At 34.3% G+C, this 26,979-nt stretch overlaps 3 protein-coding genes across 3 annotated transcripts; 2 read left to right on the forward strand and 1 right to left on the reverse strand.

Annotated features, from left to right (window-relative positions):
* Positions 1–2,444: 2,444 nt before the first annotated feature.
* LOC137003747 (serine/threonine-protein kinase NIM1) lies at positions 2,445–12,477 on the reverse strand. Its single transcript, XM_067364031.1, has 4 exons — positions 12,414–12,477; positions 7,004–7,318; positions 6,300–6,568; positions 2,445–3,206 (listed from the first exon to the last, which is right to left on the reverse strand). The coding sequence occupies exons 1-4, from the start codon at positions 12,475–12,477 to the stop codon at positions 2,445–2,447; spliced, it is 1,410 nt and encodes a 469-aa protein (XP_067220132.1).
* A 71-nt stretch (positions 12,478–12,548) lies between these two features.
* pnhd (pinhead) lies at positions 12,549–19,282 on the forward strand. The gene is made up of 7 exons (XM_067362764.1): positions 12,549–12,684; positions 14,274–14,369; positions 14,515–14,654; positions 14,940–15,216; positions 15,348–15,529; positions 16,991–17,049; positions 18,959–19,282. Exons 1-7 carry the CDS (start codon positions 12,624–12,626, stop codon positions 19,107–19,109), a joined length of 966 nt encoding a protein of 321 aa, XP_067218865.1. The 5' UTR covers positions 12,549–12,623; the 3' UTR covers positions 19,110–19,282.
* A 3,570-nt stretch (positions 19,283–22,852) lies between these two features.
* Positions 22,853–26,518, forward strand: admp (anti-dorsalizing morphogenic protein). The gene is made up of 5 exons (XM_067363885.1): positions 22,853–23,150; positions 24,264–24,400; positions 24,495–24,617; positions 24,762–24,957; positions 26,091–26,518. Exons 1-5 carry the CDS (start codon positions 22,853–22,855, stop codon positions 26,516–26,518), a joined length of 1,182 nt encoding a protein of 393 aa, XP_067219986.1.
* The last annotated feature ends 461 nt before the right edge of the window (positions 26,519–26,979 follow it).

The raw sequence follows: 26,979 nt of genomic DNA on the forward strand, positions 1-26,979 counted from the left end.
AAACAATGAATGTTAATGGAGATTAGTAAATACAGTAACAAATGTACAAATGTTACACACACAAGAGGACAGAGACACAGGTATTAGTTAAGATGAGTTTATTGAACAACCAGAGGATGAATGGATGAGTGCAGGTGAGTAACTTAAGGTAGTCCTTAAGGAGTCCTTAAGGTAAGCATAGCATGTAGGTATACGAGACTGGACAAGAGTGTCTTTTGTAGTGTCGCTGATGAGTGAGGTGATGTGTGTCAGGTGGAGCTAGTTAATACTCAGGGGAGGGAGTGCGCTGTGATTGGGTGAGTGAAGAGCCTGGCGTGTCTGTGACAGTTATATTTTATAATTGATGTTTAATTCCTGCTGCTATTTAGAGCAAAATATGCAAGAAGCCTTTTCTGTTAAAACATCTTGTTTACAACTTCCACTACATGTTCAGGAAACGACAGCAGTGATTCATATGTTTTCCTGTATTTTGACATAGGCCTACATCTTTGCGCAACAGATTATCGGGAAAGGAACAACTGTAGGGCAGCGACTTGGTTCTGTCCAGTTGTTGTTGACTGTAATTTGAGATGTGGGTGTGATTTTGGACAGGCTGTCAGATGGAAAATCTGTGTGTCCTGCCATACCTCGAATACCTAAATTGATTTCCAGACCTGACAAGCTTCTCTCTAACTGATCCATTCACAGCAGCAGCCTTAAAATCTCCTGTAGTTCCTCTCTTCAAGTCTCTGCCAGTTATCAAAACTTCAATGTGGCCCATAAGTCTAAACAAAAGAGTATGCAAAACTCTATGTAAAGTAGACATAAAATTGTCACTTTTCTTAGTTAACTGAATTAAATGCATTCCAAATAAAGATATTTTAACATTATGTATTGTAGTCAACTAATTTCTTTATTAAAATTTCTCTCTCTCTCTCTCTCTCTCTCTCTCTCTCTCTCTCTCTCTCTCTCTCTCTCTATATATATATATATATATATATATATATATATATATATATATATAAAACAGATGCAATGCACATTATATCAGTTCTATTTTCACAGCATTGACATCAAACTGGCTGTGCATTAATATCAGTCTCTGTCGCCCTCTGCTAATGCTGCTGTGCAAAACGATTGTTTTTTTAGCGGTTTGCTATGTGTTCTGGTTGGTTTCTAGGGCGTTGCTATGCGTCCAGGTGGTTGCTGACCTCCTTTAGTAAGTCTATGGGAATTTCTCTGCATGATTTTACGACTTGAAATATAAGGCCCGTTCACACCAAGAACGATAACTATAAAGATAACGAAAAAGATATAGTTCTAAAAATCGTCCTAAATATAGCACTGTCCACAGCACAGCTATAATGATAACAATATAGCGAAACGATTGGAATCACTTTCAGAATTTTTTTTTTTCCAGCTGCTGAATGATAAAACACTGACAGCCAATCAGAATTTGTTAAAAAAATGGCTGCTATAATGTTTTATTACTAATACTGTTATGTTAGTAATTTTTATATCTGATTAGAGTATTTAATCATTTTGAATTAGCTTTTAATTTTTTATATTTTTCAGTTTTCATTTTAATTTAGTTTAAGTTTTAGTAATTTTGTTATGTGCTTTTTTAAAAAACAAAGAAACAAACAAACAAACAAAACACATTTCTAGATATCTTTAATTAATTTTGATAAAATTAGTAGTTTTTGGTAATTTTAGTACTTAAAATTTGACTTGTTTATTTTAGTTAGTTTCCAATGCAACTTTTCTAATTTTCATTTAAGCTTTTTAAGTTAAATCTAACATTTATATGTTATGTTATTTCAGCTTTATTTCAACTACTGAAAATAGAAAAAAGAAAAATATTTTTGTGTGTGTGTGTGTGTGTGTGTGTGTGTGTGTGTGTGTGTGTGTGTGTGTGTGTGTGTGTGTGTGTGTGTGTGTGTGTGTGTGTGTGTGTGTGTGTGTGTGTGTGTGTGTGTGTGTGTGATTTCATTGATTCTCCATCTTTCGTTGTGCTTCTTTTTTTAATATAGATATAGAAAAATTTTCTAATTTGATGTTATCACAAAAAAATGTATGCACTGTATTAATAAGACTGGAATTGTGTGTCCAGTTTATGCATTATATTTCCCCCTTTTTAAAACATAAAATATTCCACAAGTCCAAAGATAAGAAGATTTATGGAATATTTAGGCATATTTATTTATCAATTAATACAATTTTTACAGTAAATGATAAATGCTGATTGATAAAGGCTTGTAATATAAAATTATACAATAAAACTCAACCGTGTTACTGTCAATGCTGTAATTATTATTATGCCCCAACACTTATTAAATGTATTAATTTAGCTTGGCATGCAATTAATGAACACTTAACACATTAAATATCTCATACATTTTAAACAAGAACAAAAGAAGACACAACCAATCAATCATATTTCTCTGTCTGTTTCTTTATGTTGTCTATAGGATGGCACATAACGCGGACTGCTCTTCTTTCCTGTAGATTGTCGTAGGGTGAGACCAGCATCTCCTGCCGAGGCAGGTGTTGGAGGAACAGAGCGTTGCGTATCCCGCAGATTCTCCGGATCTGCTCCTCTGGTTTCGGTGCAGAAGTATCCGGTAAATCCCTGTCAGCGGGCTACGGCAGTCCATCACCACATTGTTCTTCAGGTGAGTTTCGGTGATGCCCAGATCCTCGAGCGCAAGCTTGACCGAGTGCTCATCACTAGAAAGCGTCCGTGAGGGGTCAGCCAGGTGCGCAGGTGTGGGCAGAGCAGGTGGGTATGGCTGAGGGTACTCAATTCCCCTCAGCCAAGCGCTGGACATGATCTGCGACAGGGAAATGCGGTCCCCGGGAACAAGCCTCAGCGCGCCCTTGATAACATACTGGCAGATGTCAGGGACGTAAGTGGGAATGGTGAAGGAGCCCCTGAGGATACAGAAGCGCAGTCTTCTCATGCTAGAGGCATTGAAAGGAAACGTGGCCGTCACCATGAAGTATAGCAGAACGCCCAGAGCCCAAATATCCACCAGTGGTCCGATGTAACCTTTGTCTCGAAAGAGTTCAGGGGCCGCGTAGGGCGGAGAGCCGCAGAAGGTGGTGAGAATGTCGGTGGGTTTGCATTCAGTGCTGAAACCAAAGTCGCCCACTTTGATGCAGTATGTGGTGGTGTAGAAGACATTTTCAGCCTTCAGGTCCCTGTGGATGATGTTGTTGTCATGCTTAAGATTAAAAAAAAAAAATTGCAGGATCAGTTATGAAGCTATATTTTCTTATAGCCTACTTTTACATTTGGTCTCTGTAATATTAGTTACATCTTTGGTTTCACATATTAAAAAAATATATATATATAGTAGGCATGCAGTATATAGTAGTCCTGCATGATTTGGAGAAAAATCTGATAAAAATGTATTTAAAATACATCAGAAAAAAGTCAGAATTTGCGTGATATAGCCTAAAGTTGTATATAAAATTGTATATAATCAGAATTGCAAGATATAAACTCGCAGTTTGGAGAAAAAGTATTTTTTCCTCAATTGCAAGAAAAAAGTCAGAATTGCAATATATAAACTAGCAATTGCAAGTGTAAAGTCATAATTGTGTGATATAGCCTTAAGTCGCAATTGTGTGTTAATTGCGATATAAACTCGCAATTTCGAGAAAAAAAGTATTTCTTCCTCCGAATTGGACTTTATAAGTCGCAATTGCGAGTTTATATCTCAAAATTCTGTGAAAAGATGTCAGAATTGTAATATACAAACTTACAATTGCAAGACAAAAAAGTCAGAATTGCGAGATGTAAACTCGCAATTTGGAAAAAACATTGATGAAAATTATGACTTTATAACTTGCAATTCTGACTTTTTTCTTGCTATTCTCACTGAAGTTTATATCTCGCAATTAACACGCAATTGCGACTTTAGAAAGTTAAAAGGTATTTTTTCCTCTGAATTGGACTTTATAAGTGGCAATTGTGAGTTTATATCTCACAATTCTGAGAAAAGATTGTGATATAAACAAGATATAAACTAAAGAAAAAAGTCAGAATTATTAGATATAAACTTGCAATTCCAAGAAAAAATGTCAGAATAGCAAGAAAAAAGTCATAATTGCGAGTTATAAAGTCATAATTGTTTGAAAAAGTCATAATTTTCATCATAATTTTCCCCAAATTGCGAGTTTATATCTTTTTTCTCACAATATAAACTCGAAATTCGGGGGGGAAAAGTATTTTTTCCTCCGAATTGGACTTTATAAGTCGCAATTGCGAGTTTATATTTCACAATTCTGAGAAGATATGTCAGAATTGCAATATACAAACTTATAATTGCAAGACAAAAAGTCGGAATTGCGAGATGTAAACTCGCGATTTGAAAAAAAAAAAAAAATTTGATGAAAATTATGACTTTATAACTTGCAATTCTGACTTTTTTCTTGCTATTCTCACTGAAGTTTATATCTCGCAATTAACACGCATTTGCGACTTTAGAAAGTTAAAAGATATTTTTTCCTCTGAATTGGACTTTATAAGTCGCAATTGTGAGTTTATATCTCACAATTCTGAGAAAAGATTGTGATATAAACAAGATATAAACTCGCAATTGTGAGAAAAAAGTCAGAATTGCGAGAAAAGGTCAAAATTATTAGATATAAACTTGCAATTCCAAGAAAAAATGTCAGAATAGCAAGAAAAAAGTCATAATTGCGAGTTATAAAGTCATAATTGTTTGAAAAAGTCATAATTTTCATCATAATTTTCCACAAATTGCGAGTTTATATATTTTTTTCTCACAATATAAACTCGCAATTCGGGGAAAAAAGTATTTTTTCCTCCAAATTGGACTTTATAAGTCGCAATTACGAGTTTATATTTCACAATTCTGAGAAGAGATGTCAGAATTGCGAGATATAATCTCGCAATTGTGAGGAAAAAAGTCAAAATTGCGAGAAAAAAGTCAGAATTGCGAGTTATAAAGTCATAATAGTTTGAAAAAGTCATAATTTTCATCATAATTTTCCACAAATTGCGAGTTTATAACTTTTTTCTCACAAAAAATTGCGAGAAAAAAGTCAGAATTGTTAGATACAAACTCACAATTGTGAGAAAAAAGTCAGAATTGCGAGAAAAGGTCAAAATTATTAGATATAAACTTGCAATTCCAAGAAAAAAAGTCAGAATAGCAAGAAAAAAGTCATAATTGCGAGTTATAAAGTCATAATTGTTTGAAAAAGTCATAATTTTCATCATAATTTTCCACAAATTGCGAGTTTATATATTTTTTTCTCACAATATAAACTCGCAATTCGGGGAAAAAAGTATTTTTTCCTCCAAATTGGACTTTATAAGTCGCAATTACGAGTTTATATTTCACAATTCTGAGAAGAGATGTCAGAATTGCGAGATATAATCTCGCAATTGTGAGGAAAAAAGTCAAAATTGCGAGAAAAAAGTCAGAATTGCGAGTTATAAAGTCATAATAGTTTGAAAAAGTCACAATTTTCATCATAATTTTCCACAAATTGCGAGTTTATAACTTTTTTCTCACAAAAAATTGCGAGAAAAAAGTCAGAATTGTTAGATACAAACTCACAATTGTGAGAAAAAAGTCAGAATTGCGAGAAAAGGTCAGAATTATTAGATATAAACTTGCAATTCCAAGAAAAAAAGTCAGAATAGCAAGAAAAAAGTCATAATTGCGAGTTATAAAGTCATAATTGTTTGAAAAAGTCATAATTTTTCATAATTTTCCACAAATTGCGAGTTTATATCTTTTTTCTCACAATATAAACTCGCAATTCGGGGAAAAAAGTATTTTTTCTTCCAAATTGGACTTTATAAGTCGCAATTACGAGTTTATATTTCACAATTCTGAGAAGAGCTGTCAGAATTCTGAGGAAAAAAGTCAAAATTGCGAGAAAAAAGTCAGAATTGTAAGATACAAACTCGCAATTGCGAGAAATTCAATTCTGACTATTTCTCGAAATTGAGAGTTTATATCCTGCAATTCTGACTTTATAACTCATAATTTATATATTATATTATAACTCATAGTTTATATCTTTCAAATATGAGAAAGAAGTCAGAATTGTGAGATAAAAAGTCGCAATTATCCTTTAAATGTTTTTATTCCATGGCGGAAACAAGCTTCCAGCTGCTTGTTTAGGGGTGCACAATTATAGTGCACAGACAGCCCTCGACTAGTAGGCTATATAGTTAAAAAAAAAACAACAACAACAACAGTTAGTTCAAATAAATAAAGTTTAAAATATACAGGTTGAACTCTGAGGCGATCAGCAGCACATTGTCCACTCACCATGTGTTTCACAGCAGACAGTATCTGAGAGAAGACCAGTTTAGTCTCCAGATTAGACAGGCGTCCTCTGGTGGCGATCCTGGAGAACAGCTCTCCTCCAGGTGCATACTCCATCACCAGATGAAGCCGGCGAAAGGTCTCCACCACCTCATACAGACGCACGATGTTGGGGTGGGACAGTTTCTCCATGCAGAGTATCTCAGACGAGAACAACCTCTGTGAGCGCTTGTCCAAACGCAGTTTATCCAGGATCTTAACAGCAACCCTTTCTGAGAGAGAGGAATAAAAGAGAGAATGGGGAGAAAATGCATCGCCAATGTCTGTCGACAGATGAGGCCATTAAAATTATATTGTTATGATAGATTGAATTGAAGAGAGGCTCTCGGGAGCACGCGTAACCGTCACATCCTTTGGATTTTTGTGGTTTTGTTCCTGAACAGGTGACATTCATATGTTGACACTTTTTACAGGACACTAAGTTGGGTGTCTTGGGGGGGTTTATAGAAATGAACACACCCTGAAACAGATTAATTATAATCTTCTGGATTAACCTAGATTTAACCACCCCCTCACCCCGATTTACAGCAGCAGGCGTGATGAACACATGTTCATTTATTATCCACAACACAAGAAGGCAAGTTTAGATATTTTGTGGCGACATTTAGACCTGTGACTTGATCAAATGCTCAGAAAGTGTCTCTCACCTTTGGTCAGGTCGTGAATGCCGAGTTTCACCTGGGAGAAGTTTCCGTTGCCTATTTCTCCACGCAGCTCGTAGAAGCCGATCCGTCTGCCGAAGGTGAGGTCATCGACAAGCTTCTGCTTGTGTCCAAGGTCATAGACGGCTCTCTCGAAAGGCGTCTGCTCCTCGTTGTCCTCTGGACTCACGGCTGAAGGTTTTCTGCCCAGTCCTTGACCTCTTGTCTTCTTCTCTCCAGTTATTTTTCCAACCTCCATCCAGGCCAGCTGAGGCATGAGCTCTCTGCGGTGAGACGGCATCGTCTGCCTGGCCACCTGCCCTGTAGGGAGAAAGAGATCTCTGTAATATCCCAGGTATTTCTCATAGAAAGCAATGGAATTAAATTGAGGATTTTGCTGTGGTCGCCTTCTTCTTCAGATGCTTCTCTGAGAAAAAGAGTGCAGTAATCTCACATGTCTCCTATAGATTTTCAGAAGAAGAACATCTCAAAATGTGCTCAGAATTGCCATAATATTAAACATTTTCCAGTTCTCATTTGTTTCATTTAAGTATCAACTTTGTCTCTGAGAAAAACAGACCCAAGCAAGTTGTCAAACAGTTCTTGGGAGAAATAAGAAACGTTTGAGTTCATATTGAGATCTGAGCACAGTTTGAGATCTTTTCTGAGATTACTGGGGTGTTTTTCTCAAGAGAATTCAGCAAACGTCTCCATTTAATGCCATGATTGTTGTCTAGGTGAAACAATCCACATATCTAATGCAAGATTTTCCTGCCTATGTGGAGATCTCAATATGAACTCAAACATTTTTCATCACTGTCTTTTGCATGTCTTTTTATTCTTATTACTATTAAGTAGCCTAACCATAGGAGAACATCTGAGAACACCATAAAGTTTCCTGAGCTATGAAAGATCAATCTCTGAGCACTAACATGTTCCTAAAAACCCAAATAAGATCATTCTGGATTCGAAATTGTGTTTTCAAACTCTCACATGATCTGTGCTCAGTAAGAAAGGATATTTAAGTATCAACTTTGTCTCAGATGTTACTCCTAAAATATGAGTTATGCCATACAAATTTATATAGATCACAACTTATTCTACTAAGGAATCTCCATTAAGTTGCTTGAACTGTGAAAGAACAGCATCTGAGAAATAACATCAAATAAAAACTAGTACTGTCAAATCATTTAATCGCGATTAATCACATCTAACATAAAAGTTGTAAATATATAATGTACACACACACATATACATACATACATACATATAAATATATATACACACATACACAAACTTTTATGCTAGATGCGATTAATCACAATTAATCGATTTGACAGCACTAATAAAAACTCAAATAAGACCATTCAGGATTTAAAAAAGTGTTTCACAACTCACACAGATTCTGTGCTCTCCCATTTCTCTCAGTCTTTTGGGGTAAAATGCTGCTCTTCTTATTTGAAAACATCCTGGTTTCTCCTCACAGTGTCAGATACGTCCAGTAGTGTCTGAATGCGTCTTCAGTTTACTCAGATCTGGGCATTTACAGTTCCAGGTTGCCAGAAGTCCATGAGATCCCAATATTGTCTATCATATATCTGCAGATCAGTCTTATTCAACCAGACTAAAGTTTATCTCAATGAACTAGAATCTTCCATCGTTCTGCTGTATGAGTGTTGACAGACACGGTCCGCTGGCTCCCGTCACACAGGGTGCTGTTCCTCTCTGCACTGCTGGATCATGTGTGTGTAATCCTGTCTCACACACTCACCTACAGACAGGTGACTCACCTCTGATCCCTCCAGCCGTGGGATTACAGCGTCCAGCTGTCTGTCACTCGCTCCACGTGCAAGAGGAATTTAGGTTTGTGTGTCTGGCTCCATATTTTTTTATGTTGGGTGGTTGCTAGGGTGTTGCTATGCAGTCGTTACAGTGTTCTACATGGTTGCTGGAATGTTCTAAGTTGTTTATAGATGGTTGCAAATGTGTTCTGAGTGGTGGCTATCACTTAGTGGTTGCTAGGGCGTTCCTATGCATTTGATAGTAAGTGGTTTCTAGGTTGTCATTTCTAGCTGGCTGCCATGTTGCTATGGTGTTCTGAGTGGTGGCTATCACTAGGTTCTATTTCTATGTAGTTAATAGTGTGTTTTTAAGTTGTTGCTAGTGTGTTCTGAGATGTTTATTGGTGTTTTTATAATGTTTGGTTGCTAGGTCGTTGCTATGCAGTCACTAGGGTGTTATCAGTGGTTGCCTGAGTGTACTAAGTTGTTAATATGTGGTTTTCTGCATGGTTGCTACACATCTCTAGGTTGTTGCTAAGGCATTTCTATGCAGTTGATAATGTGTTCTAAGTGGTTGCTATGGTGTTCTAATGTTGTTTCTAGTTGATTCTATGGTTTTCTGCATGGGTGAGAAGTAAAAGATGAATATAAAAAAGTATTAGTAATAGCACACTTCTATTACACGCTTCTATTATTTACAAGGCTATCAAACACCACTAGTACTTTAGTATTTTAATGTCTATTTCTCCAATACTCTCCTCACTCATGAATGGCATGAATGTGAGGTTACTTACATATAACTGCATTATGTGACCTAATTATACAAGACTATTGTTTCTAATAGGATATGTCCTTCAGCACTTTCAGAGCGAAGGATAAACAAACAGCCACAATCCTCATCAGAACCAGACGTCTGGCATCAGAGGGAGCTGGACGTGTCTGTCTGTCTGTCTAATGTCTGTCTGTCTGATGTCTGTCTGTCTGATGTCTGTCTGTCACAGAGACAGTGACTCACATCAGATCCACTGCAGTTCATTCTGCCGACAGATGGTCACAGCAGATAGACGTGTTTCTTCTGTTTCACACATATGAAACCATACAAATTCTTGATGAAACATAGTTTTAAATTTTATTTATGGCTTTTTTTACAATAGCTACATAGTAGGATATTAAAGGAAACAAATATATATATATATATATATATATATATATATATATATATATATATATATATATATATATATATATATATATATATATATATATATATATATATAAATGTAATTAAAAAGATATATTATTTAAAAATTATTTAAAAATCCCAAGAGAATTTGCTATTATGAATATAATATTTTGCGAATAAAATAAAAACATTCTAATAACTATATTAAGTGAAGAAAAATTACCAGTATGTGAAATTTCCAAATAACAAAACCTGTGAAAAGAGTGTCAAAACTTCTTTTGAAGTCAGTCAAATCTTTATTATTCCACACTCCATAGTCTTTTTCCAGTTTGTCTCTATCTGGAGAATTCTGCAGTATTTTATTTTTGGTCAAATCTCTGTTTTAAATGTCAATTTCTCTCCTCTGCACCTGCGATTGAAATCGTTATTGTTGAAGTAACACCCTTTCAAAGGGTCTGGGGCGTTGGAGGGCCTCCAGCAGCATCTGAGTTTCATTCATCTCGGCTTTTCTCTTGTTTTCTCTTTGAAACTTTCCCTCAATTCACATGCATTATGTGGAGGAGGGTCCCGGAGCTCTCGGAATGACATTATCATGGAAAAATGGCTGCTATTGAGACCAAACCAGCTCATTCCCATATTCACTTATGCTGTTGCATGTGTGTTCTGCTGTCTGAAACTACTCTGATCTGGTGGAGGAAAACAGCATGGCAAACGGTAAACTAGTTGAAAGATAATCATGATTGATTGGAGTTTCTTTGAATAGATTAGTGGATTCATCAGTGGCCAGTATTGCAGTAATCAGTTAGCATTGGTCTTTGTTGTGCGAGGCGTATCCCTGTTTAGTGATTATAATGATTGAGGTGAAAACAGCTCAAGTGGAGGAAACATCAAAGCGCAGAAACACACCCAGTACACACAGAATATTAAACTGTAGGAAATGCAACATCAAAAATACAATTGAGTTGAGATTGAAATGAGTTTTTAATACGTTTTCACAGGAAGATGGATTCACACTTTTATAATGATTTATATTTTCTAATAATGTGTTAAATTAACTTTTTAAAAGCAATTCATAGATCGATAGATGTATACGCTTTAGATAGATAGACAGACAGAGAGATAGAAAGGTATAAGCTTTAGATAGATAGATAGATAGATAGATAGATAGATAGATAGATAGATAGATAGATAGATAGATAGATAGATAGATAGATAGATAGATAGATAGATAGATAGATAGATAGATAGATAGATAGATAGATAGATAGATAGATGATGGATGGATGGATAGATAGATGGATGGATAGATAGATGGATGGATAGATGTATAAGCTGATAGATAGATAGATAGATAGATAGATAGATAGATAGATAGATAGATAGATAGATAGATAGATAGATAGATAGATAGATAGATAGATAGATAGATAGATAGATAGACAGACAGACAGAGATATAGAAAGGTATAAGCTTTAGACAGACAAACAGATAGATAGATAGATAGATAGATAGATAGATAGATAGATAGATAGATAGATAGATAGATAGATAGATAGATAGATAGATAGATAGAATGACATATAGACTGATAGATAGATAGATAGATAGATAGATAGACTGATAGATAGATAGATAGATAGATAGATAGATAGATAGATAGATAGATAGATAGATAGATAGATAGATAGATAGATAGATAGATAGATAGATAGATAGATAGATAGATAGATAGATAGATAGATAGACATATAGACTGATAGATAGATAGATAGATAAATAAATAGATAGATAGATAGATAGATAGATAGATAGATAGATAGATAGATAGATAGATAGATAGATAGATAGATAGATAGATAGATAGATAGATAGATAGATAGATAGATAGATAGATAGATAGATAGATAGAATGACATATAGACTGATAGATAGAATGACATATAGACTGATAGATAGATAAATAAATAGATTGACGTACAGATAAAAAGATAGATAGATAGATAGATAGATAGATAGATAGATAGATAGATAGATAGATAGATAGATAGATAGATAGATAGATAGATAGATAGATAGATAGATAGATAGATAGATAGATAGATAGATAGATAGACTTTTAATCTTTAATAAACATGAAGATATTCAGAGTAAAGAGAGTAGACACGTGACACATTCAAAGAGACTCGCGCACCATTTGGTCTGATGTGGAATAAACACAAAGCCTCTCTCACTCTCTCTCTCTTTCTCTCTCTCTTTCTCTCTACAGGGGGCAGGGGCCCGTTTACGTGCTTTGAGCCCGTTTTGTTTTAAGTGGAGGTGCTAAACACCTTCCCCCTGAGATAAAAGATGATTAATACCTTTGAATGAGGGCCGCTTAGTGGCTCAAAGTCCCTTAAGTACTTAATTAGTGAAAGGATGGGCCTGACAGCACACACGAGCAGTGCGTTCTCACAGTCAGAGACACTCGGGTGAGGAGGTGATGCTCTTTGATCTGCTTTACTCCTAACAGCAGGCATTAGAGTGATGGAAATTTGATTAGTTCTCTCCCGTTCACCTAACACCGCTCACGGGCATTTAACCAGGGACGCTCGTGGATGCCGGTATAAATATCCCAGAGGAACAGGACTGAAGGAACAGACCTGACGTGGTGTGTGTGAAGAACATGACGATGGATTTACTGCCGCTGTCTGTGTTTCTTCTGCTCTGCGCCGTCCATCAGACCTGTGAGTATTGATCAGTGTTATTGTTATTATGCAAGATCATCCTTAGATTACAATCTAATCTGTTTAACCCTGCAGGGATATTATGACATGTGAATGTAATCTGTCATTTGATATGAAATATAAAGTTAAAATGACACTTTTGATCATTTGAGCAGGTACTGTGTTTTACAGTATGCATGGTGTGGAAAGACCAAGTGGTTGCATTTTATTTTACAGTATGTGCACTTACAGTATAATTACATAGGAAAGAACTGGGTAATATAAGGGTTAAGGTTAGGTTAAGTGGTAGGATCAGGGTTAGTACCTAGTTATTAATAAAGTACACAGAATGTATATGCGGAACATGTTATTAGACATTTTTGTATGATTCATACTATCACGATATCATGGTACTACCACAGTAATTCATGACAGATAAGGTACCATGTTTTGTATGGACTTCATTTTATTCATGAGATACTGTGTCTCATTAAGTACCATACTATGTTTTATTAATATTTTAAATTTCATTGTAATTTTACTTATATTTTTAGTAATTTTGTGTTTTTGTCATATTTTTTCAAAATATGTCTATATAGTTTTTATTCAGTTTTATATCAGTTTTAGTACTTAAACTAAATAAAAATATTTTTAATGTTTTTATTTTTAATACAACAATTAATAAAAGTAATAAAAATAATAAAATAAAATGTATTTTTTTTAAGTTTGACCTTCGCTCACTACTCATTTTGAATTATTTTTATATTTTTAATTGTCATTTTACTTAAAGTTTTAATAATTTTGCTGTGCTTTTGTCATTTTTATTAGCGTTTTTAATATATAATTTTTATTTCAGTTATTTTTGTACTTCAAATTAAACTAAATGAAAATGAAAAATAGTGCCATGACAAAAAGCTGATATATATATATAATATATTTATTTATTTATTTATTTATTTATTTATTTATATATATCTATATATATATATATATATATATATATATATATATATATATATATATTTTATTTCTATATTTTTATGTTTTAACTATGGTCACATGCAGTCTTGGCATCGACTTATATTAGGGCAATTTCATTCTTTGCAAATGTTTGCTTTTTCTCATCTATCAGTGTTGGGTGTAATAAATTACTAAATAATTAATTACTTTTCCCTTGCGAGGGATTACTCGTAATTTTTCTGTAATTGAATTAGTTACTTCTGATGTAATTGCATTAAATGCTGTATAGATAATAGAACAATTCTATATGAAATGTAACATCTAATGTTAAAATGTATGTTTTTAATGTAACCTTCTTCCTTTAAATACTTTGTTCATTTCAAGTATAATTTATGCAATTTTATATTTTTTATTTGAAAGAATTAAAATAGCAGTTTCAAGTCTATCTTTGTTTTGTTCAACTCTAAGTTGATATGGGATTTAGAAAGTAATTTGTAATAAATAATACTTTTTAGAGAGAGTAATTAGTACAGCAATCTAATGACACTGTTGAAGATGTAGTAGCTAGTACTGAAATACATTTGGAGTAACATATCACTGGTTACCATGAGGATTAATGTGAACTAATATAACTTATTTGTGTAATTTAGTCACAGCTGCTTTAGGTAAAAGCACAGATTCCAGAAACCTGTTCACAGAGAGAGCCTGCTGCAGACGCCAGAGTCATGTCATCTACATCGGCAAAGGTGAGACAGGAGCCTGCTGGGTGAAATGCAATAGAAATAGTCTGCAGTTTTAATTATGCCAAAAATCTATCTTGCTGTCCTGAGTAGCGTGCATCATTTGAAAAACATTTTGTATGACACAGAAACCTTTATTTTTATGTTACAGATATTTCTGGCAGTCCAGTGAATGTTGATGTGGGCGTGTGCAGAACGCATTGTGGCCAATCAGCGCGGGCTACGTCATTGGAGGCGGGGCTAAGGGCTTCCAAATATTCCTCAATGCTCGATTTCCTGAGACACAAAAAGGTAAAGCGATTCTACTGATGACCACAAGATGGCGACATTTTAAAAATTGAAACAAGTATGCAATATGTGTATTAGATTCAAATAATTAAAACTAAAAGGTACATTTTTTATAACATTGACCTTCCCTCCCTCAGTACACACACACATATATATATAAATGAATGCCAACTAAGTCCCAATTTAGTTTCTCAAATTCTCTTTTGATTTTAATTCAAGTTTCTAAAACAATTAGTTGCTTACATATCTTAGAAGCCCAACTTAATATTTTTCCCATAACCATTATAGATGAGACGTCTGGATCCATCATCATCATCATCCTCAGATCCCATGAGCGGTTCCCCGTCCTGCGGACTGAGCTCCAGCTGTGAGCCAGCCGGGGTCCGTGTGGACCGTGTGATGCTGTATGAAGGTCTGCGGGAGGTGGAGATCATTGAGGACTGTCACTGCGAAGCCAAAATGAGCCAGTGTGTCCGAGCACCATCGCTGAAAACATACTACTCCGGGACCCCCTACGAGACCGTTATAGACGCAGGCAAATGTGTCGGATCCAAAGGGGCACCGGGTAAGAATGAGGGGGAAAAAAAGAGCAAAAGTTCTTCTACAAGCCCTGTGCATTAGAATAAATCCATAATAATTAATACTACTGGTTCAAGGAACAATTATGTAGCAATATCCTCCTGTTTTACCTTACAGAGGGATTTTCATGCGTTCCCACTAAGTTTGATTCCACCCTCATTGAAACTCCGAACAAAGTGGAGCTGATCCAAACAGTGGCTCAATGCAAACTGATGGAGGGATGTTACCGTATCCCGTATGTCGAGTATCATTACGAGATCACGTACAACGATGATGGAGTCCAAGTAGAAAGTCTGAGGGTGAGTAAAACAACAATTAAAGGAGTTGAATAAACTGAGTTTCCACATGTGTGAATGTAAATAAACAGGTTGTGTTTTTTGCAAAGCATTAGGTTTTATGCAGTCGTAGAATTGTTTCTAATTGTGGTTCATTTGTTCATATTTAATCTCTGTCTGATTTGGTTGCTTCCCAGCTAACGTTCTCAGAATGTTTTGGAAAGGTTCTTTCAAAGTTATGAACAAACGTTCTTCCAGTAACATTAATAGAACGTTCTGTGAGAGTTATCTGGGCTTTAATAATGTCCTAAAAATTTTTTCTTTAATGTTTCAGAACCCATAATGTTTGCAAATCAATAAAATATAATGTTCCCCTAATGTTTGCATAACAAAACTGGACATTTTGAACATCCAGAGAACTTTCAGAAACATTTTCATAATGTAATTGTAACACTAGTCAAATGTTCTTAGAACTTCCATTTGTTAGCTGGGTTCAACCATCAAATGATAAATAAACTTGGCTGTATACATCATTTCAACTTAATTATATTAAACTGACTTTAAAAAAATGAGTTGAATCTTGTATAACAAAGATCATTTTGATGAGTTAAAGTAACAACTCAAAGTAAAAAACGCATGTTGTCATGACTTATTGATCATATCATTTTTTACAGTCTTTACTGACCTGAAATTCACTCATCTAATGCTGAAGGATCTCACACCACTAAATGCTTTCAGTCAAAGAGGAAATTAGTCATTTCCAAGTGATCCGTGCTTGTTTTTCCATTTGTTAGACTAAAAGATCAAGATCCTGATCCATTTCCCCCCCTCCGAACATTTCCAATTCACATTTCCCTGATTGGACAACACTGAACTCAAGTGTCGATATGCATGAAGTCGTTACACACTAAATAACTACTTAGTGCTAGAAAATCCCATAGCACACCTTACAAAGTAGCCATGCTAAAATTTCATAAGAAATGCCTTGATTAATGCAAAAGCATGAGTCCAGCATGAGGCAGAGTGCCATGAAAAGTGACAAAATGTCCCAAATATTTAACATGCACATAAAAAAAATGCTTCTGAATTCTTCATATTTTATGTTTTTCAGCATATTCTGTATACACCTATCAAGTTTTTGACATTTGTTATGCTTATGTAAGTTTTAGGTAAATATAGATACGTAAAAACGCTCCAAATATAGTATTAAGTAAAATTTACTTTCTAAAACGCCATTTAATAATGTTAAGTCTTCAGATTCTGAACTTTAATGCGATCTGCATCAAACTCGAGCGTGTGCTTATTGAACACATCTGTGTCAGACGTTCTCTGTCTGTCGCCGCACTCGCAAAAGGTGCGAGGAGGCCCCAAATGGTCCCTGCAGGTGCCAAATCAAAGCACTTAGCATGTTAACAGGCCGTCCCGCATTAACAGCAGGTGGTGAACTGATTGCTTCTTTCTCTTGTGTTGCTAATTTTCTTACAGGAAATAGATGTTGGCAGATGTTTGGGAAGCTGCACCTCAGGGAGCCGCTGTCTTCTCAGGTACACGCCGAAATATCCGACCTTACACACAGCTAAGCAAACACACACACACTTTACAGTGCACACTAAAACACAACACTGTTTGCTTTGACACTTCAGTCAGTCTGTAATCCAAAGCAGAAACAGTTTCTTTTTTAGTTAGTTTATAGGATAGTTTTTGGTGACATGATGAAACTACACTACCAGTCAAAAGTTTGGAAATATTAATATTTTTAATGTTTTTGAACAAAGTCTCTTATGCTCATTAAGGCTGCATTTATTTAATAATGAATACATAAAAAGTGAAATATTATTACAATTTGAAATTATGGTTTTCTATTTTAATATATTTTAAAATGTAATTTATTCCTCTGATAAAAGCTGAATTTTCAGCATCATTACTCCAGTCTTCAGTGTCACATGATCCTTCAAAAATCATTGTAATATGATTTATTATCAATGTTGGAAACAGTTGTGCTGCTTAATATTATTTTATAACCTGTTATACTTTTTCAGGATTCTTTGATGAATAAAAAGTTAAAAATTATCAGCATTTATTTAAAATAGAATTCTTTTGTAAAAGTTAAAAATTAATACTTTTTTTTTCAGCACAGATGTGTTGAATTGATAAAAAGTGATAGTAAAGATTTATATTGTTAGAAAAAAATTATATTTTGAATAAATGCTGCTCTTTTAACCTTTTATTCATCAAAGAATCCTGAAAAAAGTATCACAGGTTCCAAAAAAATATTAAGCAGCACAACTGTTTTCAACTTTGATAATAACTATGTATCAAATCAGCATATTAGAATGATTTCTGAAGGATCATGTGACACTGAAGACTGGAGTAATGATGCTGAAAATTCAGCTTTAATCACAGAAATAAATTATATTTTAAAGTATATTAAAATAGAAAACCATAGTTTTAAATTGTAATATTATTTCACAATATTCTTGTTTTTTTCTGTATTTATTATGCAGCCTTAATGAGCATAAGAGACTTCATTCAAAAACATTAAAAATAGTAATGTTTCCAAATAGAATAGAATAATATAATATTCAAACATAGCTGACAACAAAGATTAGACTATTAATGTACTATTAATATATAATATGATGAAATATAGTATAAAAATAATTAGAAAGAAAGTTGTTATACTGTAAATGAAATAGAATAAATGAAAATATGTAAAGTGTAAATGTATACACTAGTTGAAAGTTTGCAATAATTAATATTTTTTTAATGTTTTAAAACAAATATCTTATGCTCAGTAAGCTACATTTATTTGAGTGAGAATAAAGTAAAAACAGTAATATTGTGAAATATTATTACAATTTAAAACAGTTGTTTTCTATGTGAATATATGTTCAAATGTAATTTATTCCTGTGATCAAAGCTGAATTTTCAGCATCATTACTCCAGTCTTCAGTGTCACATGATCTCAGAGATGCATAATATAATTTGTAGAATCTTTCTGTTGTAGTTTAACTTTAAACAGTTAATGTAAATGTTAATGAACAAATGTAAAAATAGGTTGACTGACAGAGAAATAATGCTTTTGGTCATTATAATGTGTGCTTTTGTTCAAAACTTGGATGGAGAAATGTAGTGGAACATTCTGACAATACAAGAGAAAGTTTCAACAGATAAGTGAAGGTTTCATTAAGAGCACGGTGAGATATCAAAAACTGTCAGAAAAATGATTATCATTTGGCGAGCTATATTACATCTTGATCATGTTGGCCTTTTATGACTAATTGTCTGGGACTTCATACTGACTATATCAGTGTGAAAGCACTGACACACTTTTAGGGGTGAAACACAGTGGAAAGGCTATTTGGTGCACGTTTAACCCTGTGGCGCTGATGATTCGAGTGTTTTGCAGATGTTCACTAACACTCTCTCCTGTCGATTCATGTGTTTCTGCAGGAGTGCGTCAGATCTCGGGGAATGTCTGCTGTGGGCTGAAGGACAGGGCAACGCTTGTGTTCCTCAAGACTACGAGAGCCACACTTTCCTCAGTCAACACGGCCAAATCCGCACCGTTCTGGCCATCACTTCCTGTCTGTGCCAGTCTTAATCACAGCGCCGCCTACTGGAAGACTTCAGCGACTGCAGTGGAAACATGAATTGGATCATTTGCACAGCCCTAATGTCAGGTTTAGGGTTGTGCATTAATGAACGGCAGTTGCAATGAAATATTTCTGTAATATATGTAAATTATGTAAAAAGTATTTTGTAAATAAAATCTATGTGAGAAAGTGGAAAGGTCTGCTATCTTTGGACTACATGACAAGATGCACACAAGAGTGTTACACATGCAAATCACGTCTCAGCTTTAAATCACGTTACAAATCAACCAATAATTAAGGCATTAGCAAGACATGCAAATGACAAAGAGGCGTCGCATATGCAAAACAGCCCACAAAATACTGTAATCCCACATAAATTATTATAGAGAGGCCATTTAAAGTTATTACAGATTTGAATAATTAAAAAACAACCCAATCTGGCAAATGTAGGTAAGACAATTTCTCGTATTCTTGGAAATTTTTATCTATGAACTGTACAATTCACAACACATACATAAAAAGTATACAAGAAACAACCTATAAAATGCTGTAATCCAAACAGATCATTCTTAGATTATAGATTTAGTTAATGCAAACTTTAACAACCTACACTCTAAAAGATGCTGGGTTAAAAACAACCCAAGTTGGGTTAAATGTTTGATCAACATGCTGGACAGTTTTCTTTAACCCAACTATTGTTTAAAATGACTTTATGTCTGGCTTAAAACAAACCCAGAATAGGTTGGAAATTTGGAAATTAAAAATCAGACATAATTACTAGAGGTAACAATAATAATCAAAAGGTGAACATTTATAAGCAATTTAATAAATGTTTGTTGTTTAATTATTATTCATTAAACTTATTAATAAATGTTCATTTATTAAACATATTAATAAATGTTCATTTCCAACATACTTTGGGTTCATTTTAAGCAAGAAATACAGTAATGTTTAAACAATAGTTGGGTTGAATAAAACTACCCAGCAAGGTTGGGCAAACATTTAACCCAACCACTGGGGTTGTCCATTTTCAACCCAATTTGGTAGATAGATAGAATGACATATAGATAGATAGATAGATAGATAGATAGATAGATAGATAGATAGATAGATAGATAGATAGATAGATAGATAGATAGATAGATAGATAGATAGATAGATAGATAGATAGATAGATAGATAGATAGATAGATAGATGGATGGATAGATGTATAAGCTGATAGATAGATAGATAGATAGATAGATAGATAGATAGATAGATAGATAGATAGATAGATAGATAGATAGATAGATAGATAGATAGATAGATAGATTTTGAACTTTTGAAGCTTGAAAGATAATGTGAATCAAATGAGTCACAGCAACTCAGAAACTAAAATAACTGATTGCAAAAGTGAATTAACCTTCAAGCCAGTGTTAATTTTGACAGCAAATTTTGATTTAGTTTTAGTCATAGTCTTTTGACTAAAATGCCATTTAGTTTTAGTCATATTTTAGTCATTGGAAATTGTTTTAGTTTTAGTCTAGTTTTAGTCGACTAAATATCATAAGATTTTAGTCGACTAAATCTACAGTAGAATTAGTCGACTAAAATCTAATTTAGTTAAATTGTAAGCATTAAGCATTTCCAATAAAAATGCTTCCACAGATCCAATACACTGATATAGGTACATCTGATATTCCCCAAACTGTTTATGTTCACCCAACTGTACTTTGCTCACCAAAGCGGACGGTTTTTGACCGTTCAAGTGCAAAAACACGTGAAAGAGCAAAATTCAGTACTTTTCAGGGATTGACACACTTATCATTGAGGTAGGCTACTATTATAGATTTCATTTTAAAAAAAAAATTAGATTTGATTTTTAGTTTTTCCTGCTTTCATTGTAATTTTAGTTAAAAGTTTTAGTAATTTTTTGTTTATGTCTTTTAGATTTTGCTTTTAAATGTCTATAACTTTTTATTTTTTGTTTATTTTAATACCTCAGGTTAAGCTAAAGCTTAGAAACTATTAAGTTTACATTTTTATAAGTTTACATTTTTATATATTTATCTTTTATTTCAGTTAATGTTTATTTAAAGTAATGAAGATTTCTTTGGTTTTAGGTTTAGTTAACTATAATAACTACTTTAATAGCTATAATACTTGTAAAATATATTGAATAATGTGTCAAATAATGTTCTTAGTCTTTCCTTCCTGTGACAGAAGATACAGTAGTTTACTATGAATTAAACAGAAAATAAATTAAATACAGTTTATTGTTTAAACAAAATAACAATAATGACCAGGAAAAAAATAATAATTATAAACCATCCCGAAATACACCGTGACTCTTATTCTGAAATGTCTGCAGTCTGCACTGTAGCAGGCTGCTCATGAGGGAGATAAATATGCATTCTTTCAACCGTCTAAAACATGCTACCATATAAACATCGTGTAGTAAACATTGTCATAATTCATCAACATTAGCTTATAAGCAATCGGATGGCATAAATGTGCGCTATTCATTAATTGCGCAGCAGTCAGATGTGCTGCTGCACGAGCCTGTAGAGCGCGCAACAGCGCCGCGTTTCCCGCGGTTAGATCAGCACATTACAGTTCAAATGTGCGCATCTTCCACACAGGAAAGCAGTCCTGACTGGATATCTTCCCAAATCGTCCCTCTCTTTCATTTTCGTCTCGTTTTTATTCGTTGACGAAAATTAGAGTAGATTTTAGTCATAGTTTTAGTCATTCAAAACGCATTTTTATTTAGTCATCGTCTCGTTTTCGTCCGTGAAAAAATGTCGTTGACGAAAATTATGACGAAAATTATTCGTCAACGAAATTAACACTGCTTCAAGCAACATCAAGCTTCAATAATATAGAATATATAAGAGCTCGTGTCATTCATTAAGCTTATCCAATCCATTAGTATTAAGAAATCTCCACAGTGCCAGACGGATCAGGGGATTCAAACCCACTATAATGAGCCCTAATGAAAACAAACAATTACACCATCACATATACATCAGATGAGAAATTAAACTAGTCTGAACCACCCAGCAAAGTCTCTCACACTTGCATTAACTATCTATTGATTCAAACCTCACGAGCTCATTGAGCTCATTTATGCAAATGTTCATTAATGTTCTCATTAACATATGAGCCATGCGAGATTGTAAATCCAGTCCTGCGTGTTAAAATGAGGCGATTTTTAATTTGTCGCTCAGACTCAAATCTCTGTTTGAGCAGGTGTGTTTGCCATTAACATGAAAACACAGGGCGCATGCTGGAACCTTCTCACTGCATTTGTCGAAATAATTGTTTTCCCGTAACACATTATCCTCGTTTTTGTCTCAATTAATGGATCCATTCTGAAGGAAGTTAACCACCCGCGGCGCGCAAACACCCTACAAAAGACTCTTCAAACCCTCAAAGACGAGCAAAATGTAGTGTAATAAAACATTTTACCTGTAGATTGTTCTTTAATCTAAATATATAGGGCTTATTTACAGCAATGCACATTTGATAAACACTAATTTCCTCTCGGGATCTCCCCAGAGGACCACCAGTCCTGTTCGCACCTCGTTAACACCGCCATTAGATTTGCTTTCATTCACTGATTGTTGATTTACATTTGCGACTAAATAGCAGCTCTTTATGGCTGTTGACCGAAGACTTTGCCAACATCATATAAAACGCTGCCAATCTTGTGCAGCTCCAGTCAGTCCAGCTCCAGCTACCAAAGAACATCTCTGAGGATTTCTCATCATGTTGCCCGCAGTGATCTGGATCTCCCTAATGGGACTCGCCATCAGCAGACCGTCGCTGAATTACCTGGAAAACCACTTCACGGTGCAAAACGAGTCGGAAGAAGTGCGTTCCGAGGCGATCAAGAGGCTTTTGGAGGTGTTTGGGATGGAGGATCCTCCTGCTGCACTGGTTCGGGGACACAAACAGCCTCCTCAGTACATGCTGGACCTGTACAACACCATCGCGGATGTGGACGGAGTCACCAAAGACCCGACGCTCCTGGAGGGGAACACCGTGCGCAGTTTCTTCGATAAATGTAAGATACTGACTTCTTTATTCGTGTGAAGTGGGACAGCGGAAATAAAAAGAGCATTTGGGATGGAAAAGTGTTGTCTTAGATGAGATTTACTCAATGCGCACAAACACAAAAGTACAGTTGTACAAAACAATACAGACGCCATTTAGTCATGTCTGCTTTTTAATCTGTATTGAAGTGGTTCACGTTGTATAATCAAAATAATCAAAATATCTAAATATATGCAGTGCCTGGTAGTAACTGATGTAATCTCGATTATGTAATCCGATTCCAAAAAAAATGGCTACTTGTAATTCGATTACATTTTAAAATACTTGTAATCAGATTACAGTTACTTTTTTATTGATTGCATGTTATTCTCAAAATGGCAGGGAATTATTCATAATTCATTGATTGTCCCTACTACAAGCAGGTAAACAAATAAAATATAGGGCTATCTTTTTAGTAAGTGTTGTTTTATTTTAAAATTATTTTATTATTTTTATGATTTAATTACTTAAATTGCTTTTCATTAAACTCACTGAGCCTGATGTGTCTGGGAAACCATGATGTTATGTAATATTTAATGCACTTAAAGTTGATAACGAGTATTTGAATGTATTTTCTTTCTCTTTGTATTTTTATATGAAGATTTTCCAATTCAAATCAATGCGATAAAAGAATGAAGCAATCGAAAAGTTACACTACAATGTTTGTCATGAAATTTGGGATCAGTAACCGATTACAATTTGTAATTGCACTGAATATTTGTCTACAAAAGTAAACTTTGAAGCAAATACCTGAAGTTATTTAAATCGTGAGTAACATTCAGTCATTTAAACCAGGTAATAAAATACTCAGTGTTTTGATAATACTTTTTTATTTTAATTATGAAATGTGGATGCATTTTTAAAAGTATAAGTTAGTTTAACTTTAGGCAAGCACATGCATCCAAATATTTAAATGTGAAGTTTTGAGAATGGCTCATTAAGGGCCTATATTGATCATCTGCTAATCTGAATATTGAGGTGGGGGGTGGGGTGGTGATGGTTACAGCCCCCCTGAGTTTAGGCATAAAAATGTACAAAGTATGTGTCATTTCACATCATGATTTCTTTTGTCATTTTTCTTTAGTGCATAGTGAGCATGTTGAGTTTCTCTTCAACATGTCCACGGTGGCCAAGAGTGAAAAGATCCTGACGGCTGAGCTGCATCTGTTCAAGCTCAGGCCACAAGCATCACTCACCTTCAACAGACATCACTTCTGTCAGGTACGCTGCCTATTTACCGACCCAAAGAAAAGAATGTGATGCGCTTTAAAAGCAAGTTCTTCTGGTTAATCATTGAAGTGGTGTTTTTATACAGGTCAGTGTCTATCAGGTTCTCGATAGCAGCAAAAAGAACGTCTCACAAGGGAAGAAGCTGCTCTCGTCCCGGCTGGTGCCCATCCATTCCTCCGGCTGGGAGGTTTTTACCATCACTCAAGCTGTAAGTATGAATGAAAGTCACACTTTGAGAGATTTTCTCATAGAGTGTTATTTGAGAAAAAATGCTGCCTTAGAAGGTTGCTGCCTATGCAGACAGTTGCTTGTGCAAATACGTTTGCTAACTATGTTTCTTTTTATCTCAAAGGTGCGCTCTTGGATGTCAGATGAGGGCAGTAATCTGGGTCTCCTGGTCACGGTGAGGACTCTAGCAGGTCTTCAGATGGACCTGAAAAGCGTGCGTTTCGCATCAGGCCGTCACCACCATCACAGCAAACAGCCCATGCTGGTCCTCTTCACCGACGACGGCAGACGGGCCGCTTCTCTGGAGATCACTGCTAAAGGTATGACACATGCATCTCTTTAATATCTTTAATATCTTTTAGACTGAGGAGTCTCTCCTGCTTCACATATAACCTCAAAAGAGCAACTGAATGGATTCAAATAAATGCATTTCAGATATCTTGCTCTAAACCACTTTGAGTTTGACTTCAGGGGTCTGTGGAAAAGTTTGAAGAAAAACTGCAAAAACGTAAATACTAAAATATATAGTGGTATAGTAAATAAAATACAGTATATATTAAATTATAAAATACTTTACTAAATAATAAAAAAATAAACTTTATTAAAATAAAAATAATAATAATAAAGTGACTTAAATACAATAATACAGTACAGAACAATAGAGTATAAAAACATGTAATGTAATAGATTCAGCATTATTATACTTAACTAAAACTAAAAAATATTTTTATTACTTGCAATACAAAAAACATTAGCTGAAATAAAGTATAAAACTTTAAACTTATATTATTTAAACATTTTTTAAAGAAAATATGTCTAAAATTAAAACGAAAAAAAAAATAAAAAAACTTTAAAAATTACAAAAACACCCCAAAAACTGGTAAAATTTTAAATTAAAATGTAAAATATAAAAATAAAAACATTAAAAAAAAAAACTATTACAAAAACACCCAACAAAATTGGTAGAACTTTAACTAAAATTAAAATGTAAAAAATAAAAATAAAAACTTAAAAAAACAAATAAAAATAAAAAAACACCCAACAAAATTGGTAAAATTTAAAATTAAATTATAAAAATAAAAACATTAAAAACTAATAAAAAATGACAAAAACTCCCAACAAAATTGCTAAAACTTTAACTAAAATTAAAATATAAAATATAAAAATAATAATTAATTCAATATATTAATAACAACTATATTAGTATTTCAATGAAATACACTGAATAAAAATCTTTTACAGTGTGAAATGGGTACATTTAATATAGAAAATAAAAAAAAAATATTAAAAATATAATTATATATAATTACATAAATATAATTATAACTATTATACATAAAATATAATTATAACTAATTAACTAAAAAAATAAATACATGAAAAATTTTAAGTATGATCATATTTGGGGTCCGTGGCACCCAAAGGCTTGTTCTAACCTCCTCTTTCTCTTCAGGTTCAGATGATTTTCCCGTTGGACCCAGTCTCCCGTTTCCCAGCCTCCCTCTCCCCCCAGCAGCCCGTCGCAGCGCTCGCTCAGCAGACTACGATGACAGTGGAGAGAAGATGCCATGTCAGCGTCTGCCTCTCTACGTCGACTTTGAGGAGATCGGCTGGTCGGGGTGGATCGTTTCTCCACGCGGCTACAACGCCTACCACTGTAAAGGCTCCTGTCCATTTCCCCTGGGCCAGAACATGAGGCCTACCAACCACGCCACGGTTCAGTCCATCATCAACGCCCTCAAACTGACCAAGGGCATCGAGACCCCCTGCTGCGTACCTGACAAACTCTTCAGCATTAACCTGTTGTACTTTGACGACGATGAGAACGTTGTGTTGAAGCAGTACGATGATATGGTGGCAGGAAGCTGTGGTTGTCATTGAGAAACATGATTCTTCTGCAAAGTCACTGAGGTTTTGAGGATTGTCAGTAGCGTTTATGCTGCGAGGCGTGATGCAGAATCTGCACTGGACTTTTGTGGCAGGATGAAATTGTAAAATATGTAAATAGACATAAAATTTTAATATATGCAGGAGCTTAAGTTGGTCACTTGTAAAAGATGTAAATTTGTATATTGCATGTTGTGAACTATTATAAAGTCTAAATAAATTCTTACACAAAAATGATGGACGGAGTTGGTTTTTATTTCTGTGGTTCTTGCCAGATCATTTATATATTGCAACAACAAACACCTTTTAAAGGAAGATTAACTAAGATTTAACACAATCACTCTGTATTTCAAAGCATAGCATTTTTCTTTTTCACCAAATATGGCAGAGAAAGCGATGAAACTGAAGAAAACGCATGCAAATAGAAAAAACACGAGCAAATTAAGAAAAAAAAT

Source organism: Chanodichthys erythropterus, chromosome 16 (assembly GCF_024489055.1).
Source record: "Chanodichthys erythropterus isolate Z2021 chromosome 16, ASM2448905v1, whole genome shotgun sequence".
Classification (NCBI taxonomy): Eukaryota; Metazoa; Chordata; class Actinopteri; order Cypriniformes; family Xenocyprididae; genus Chanodichthys; species Chanodichthys erythropterus.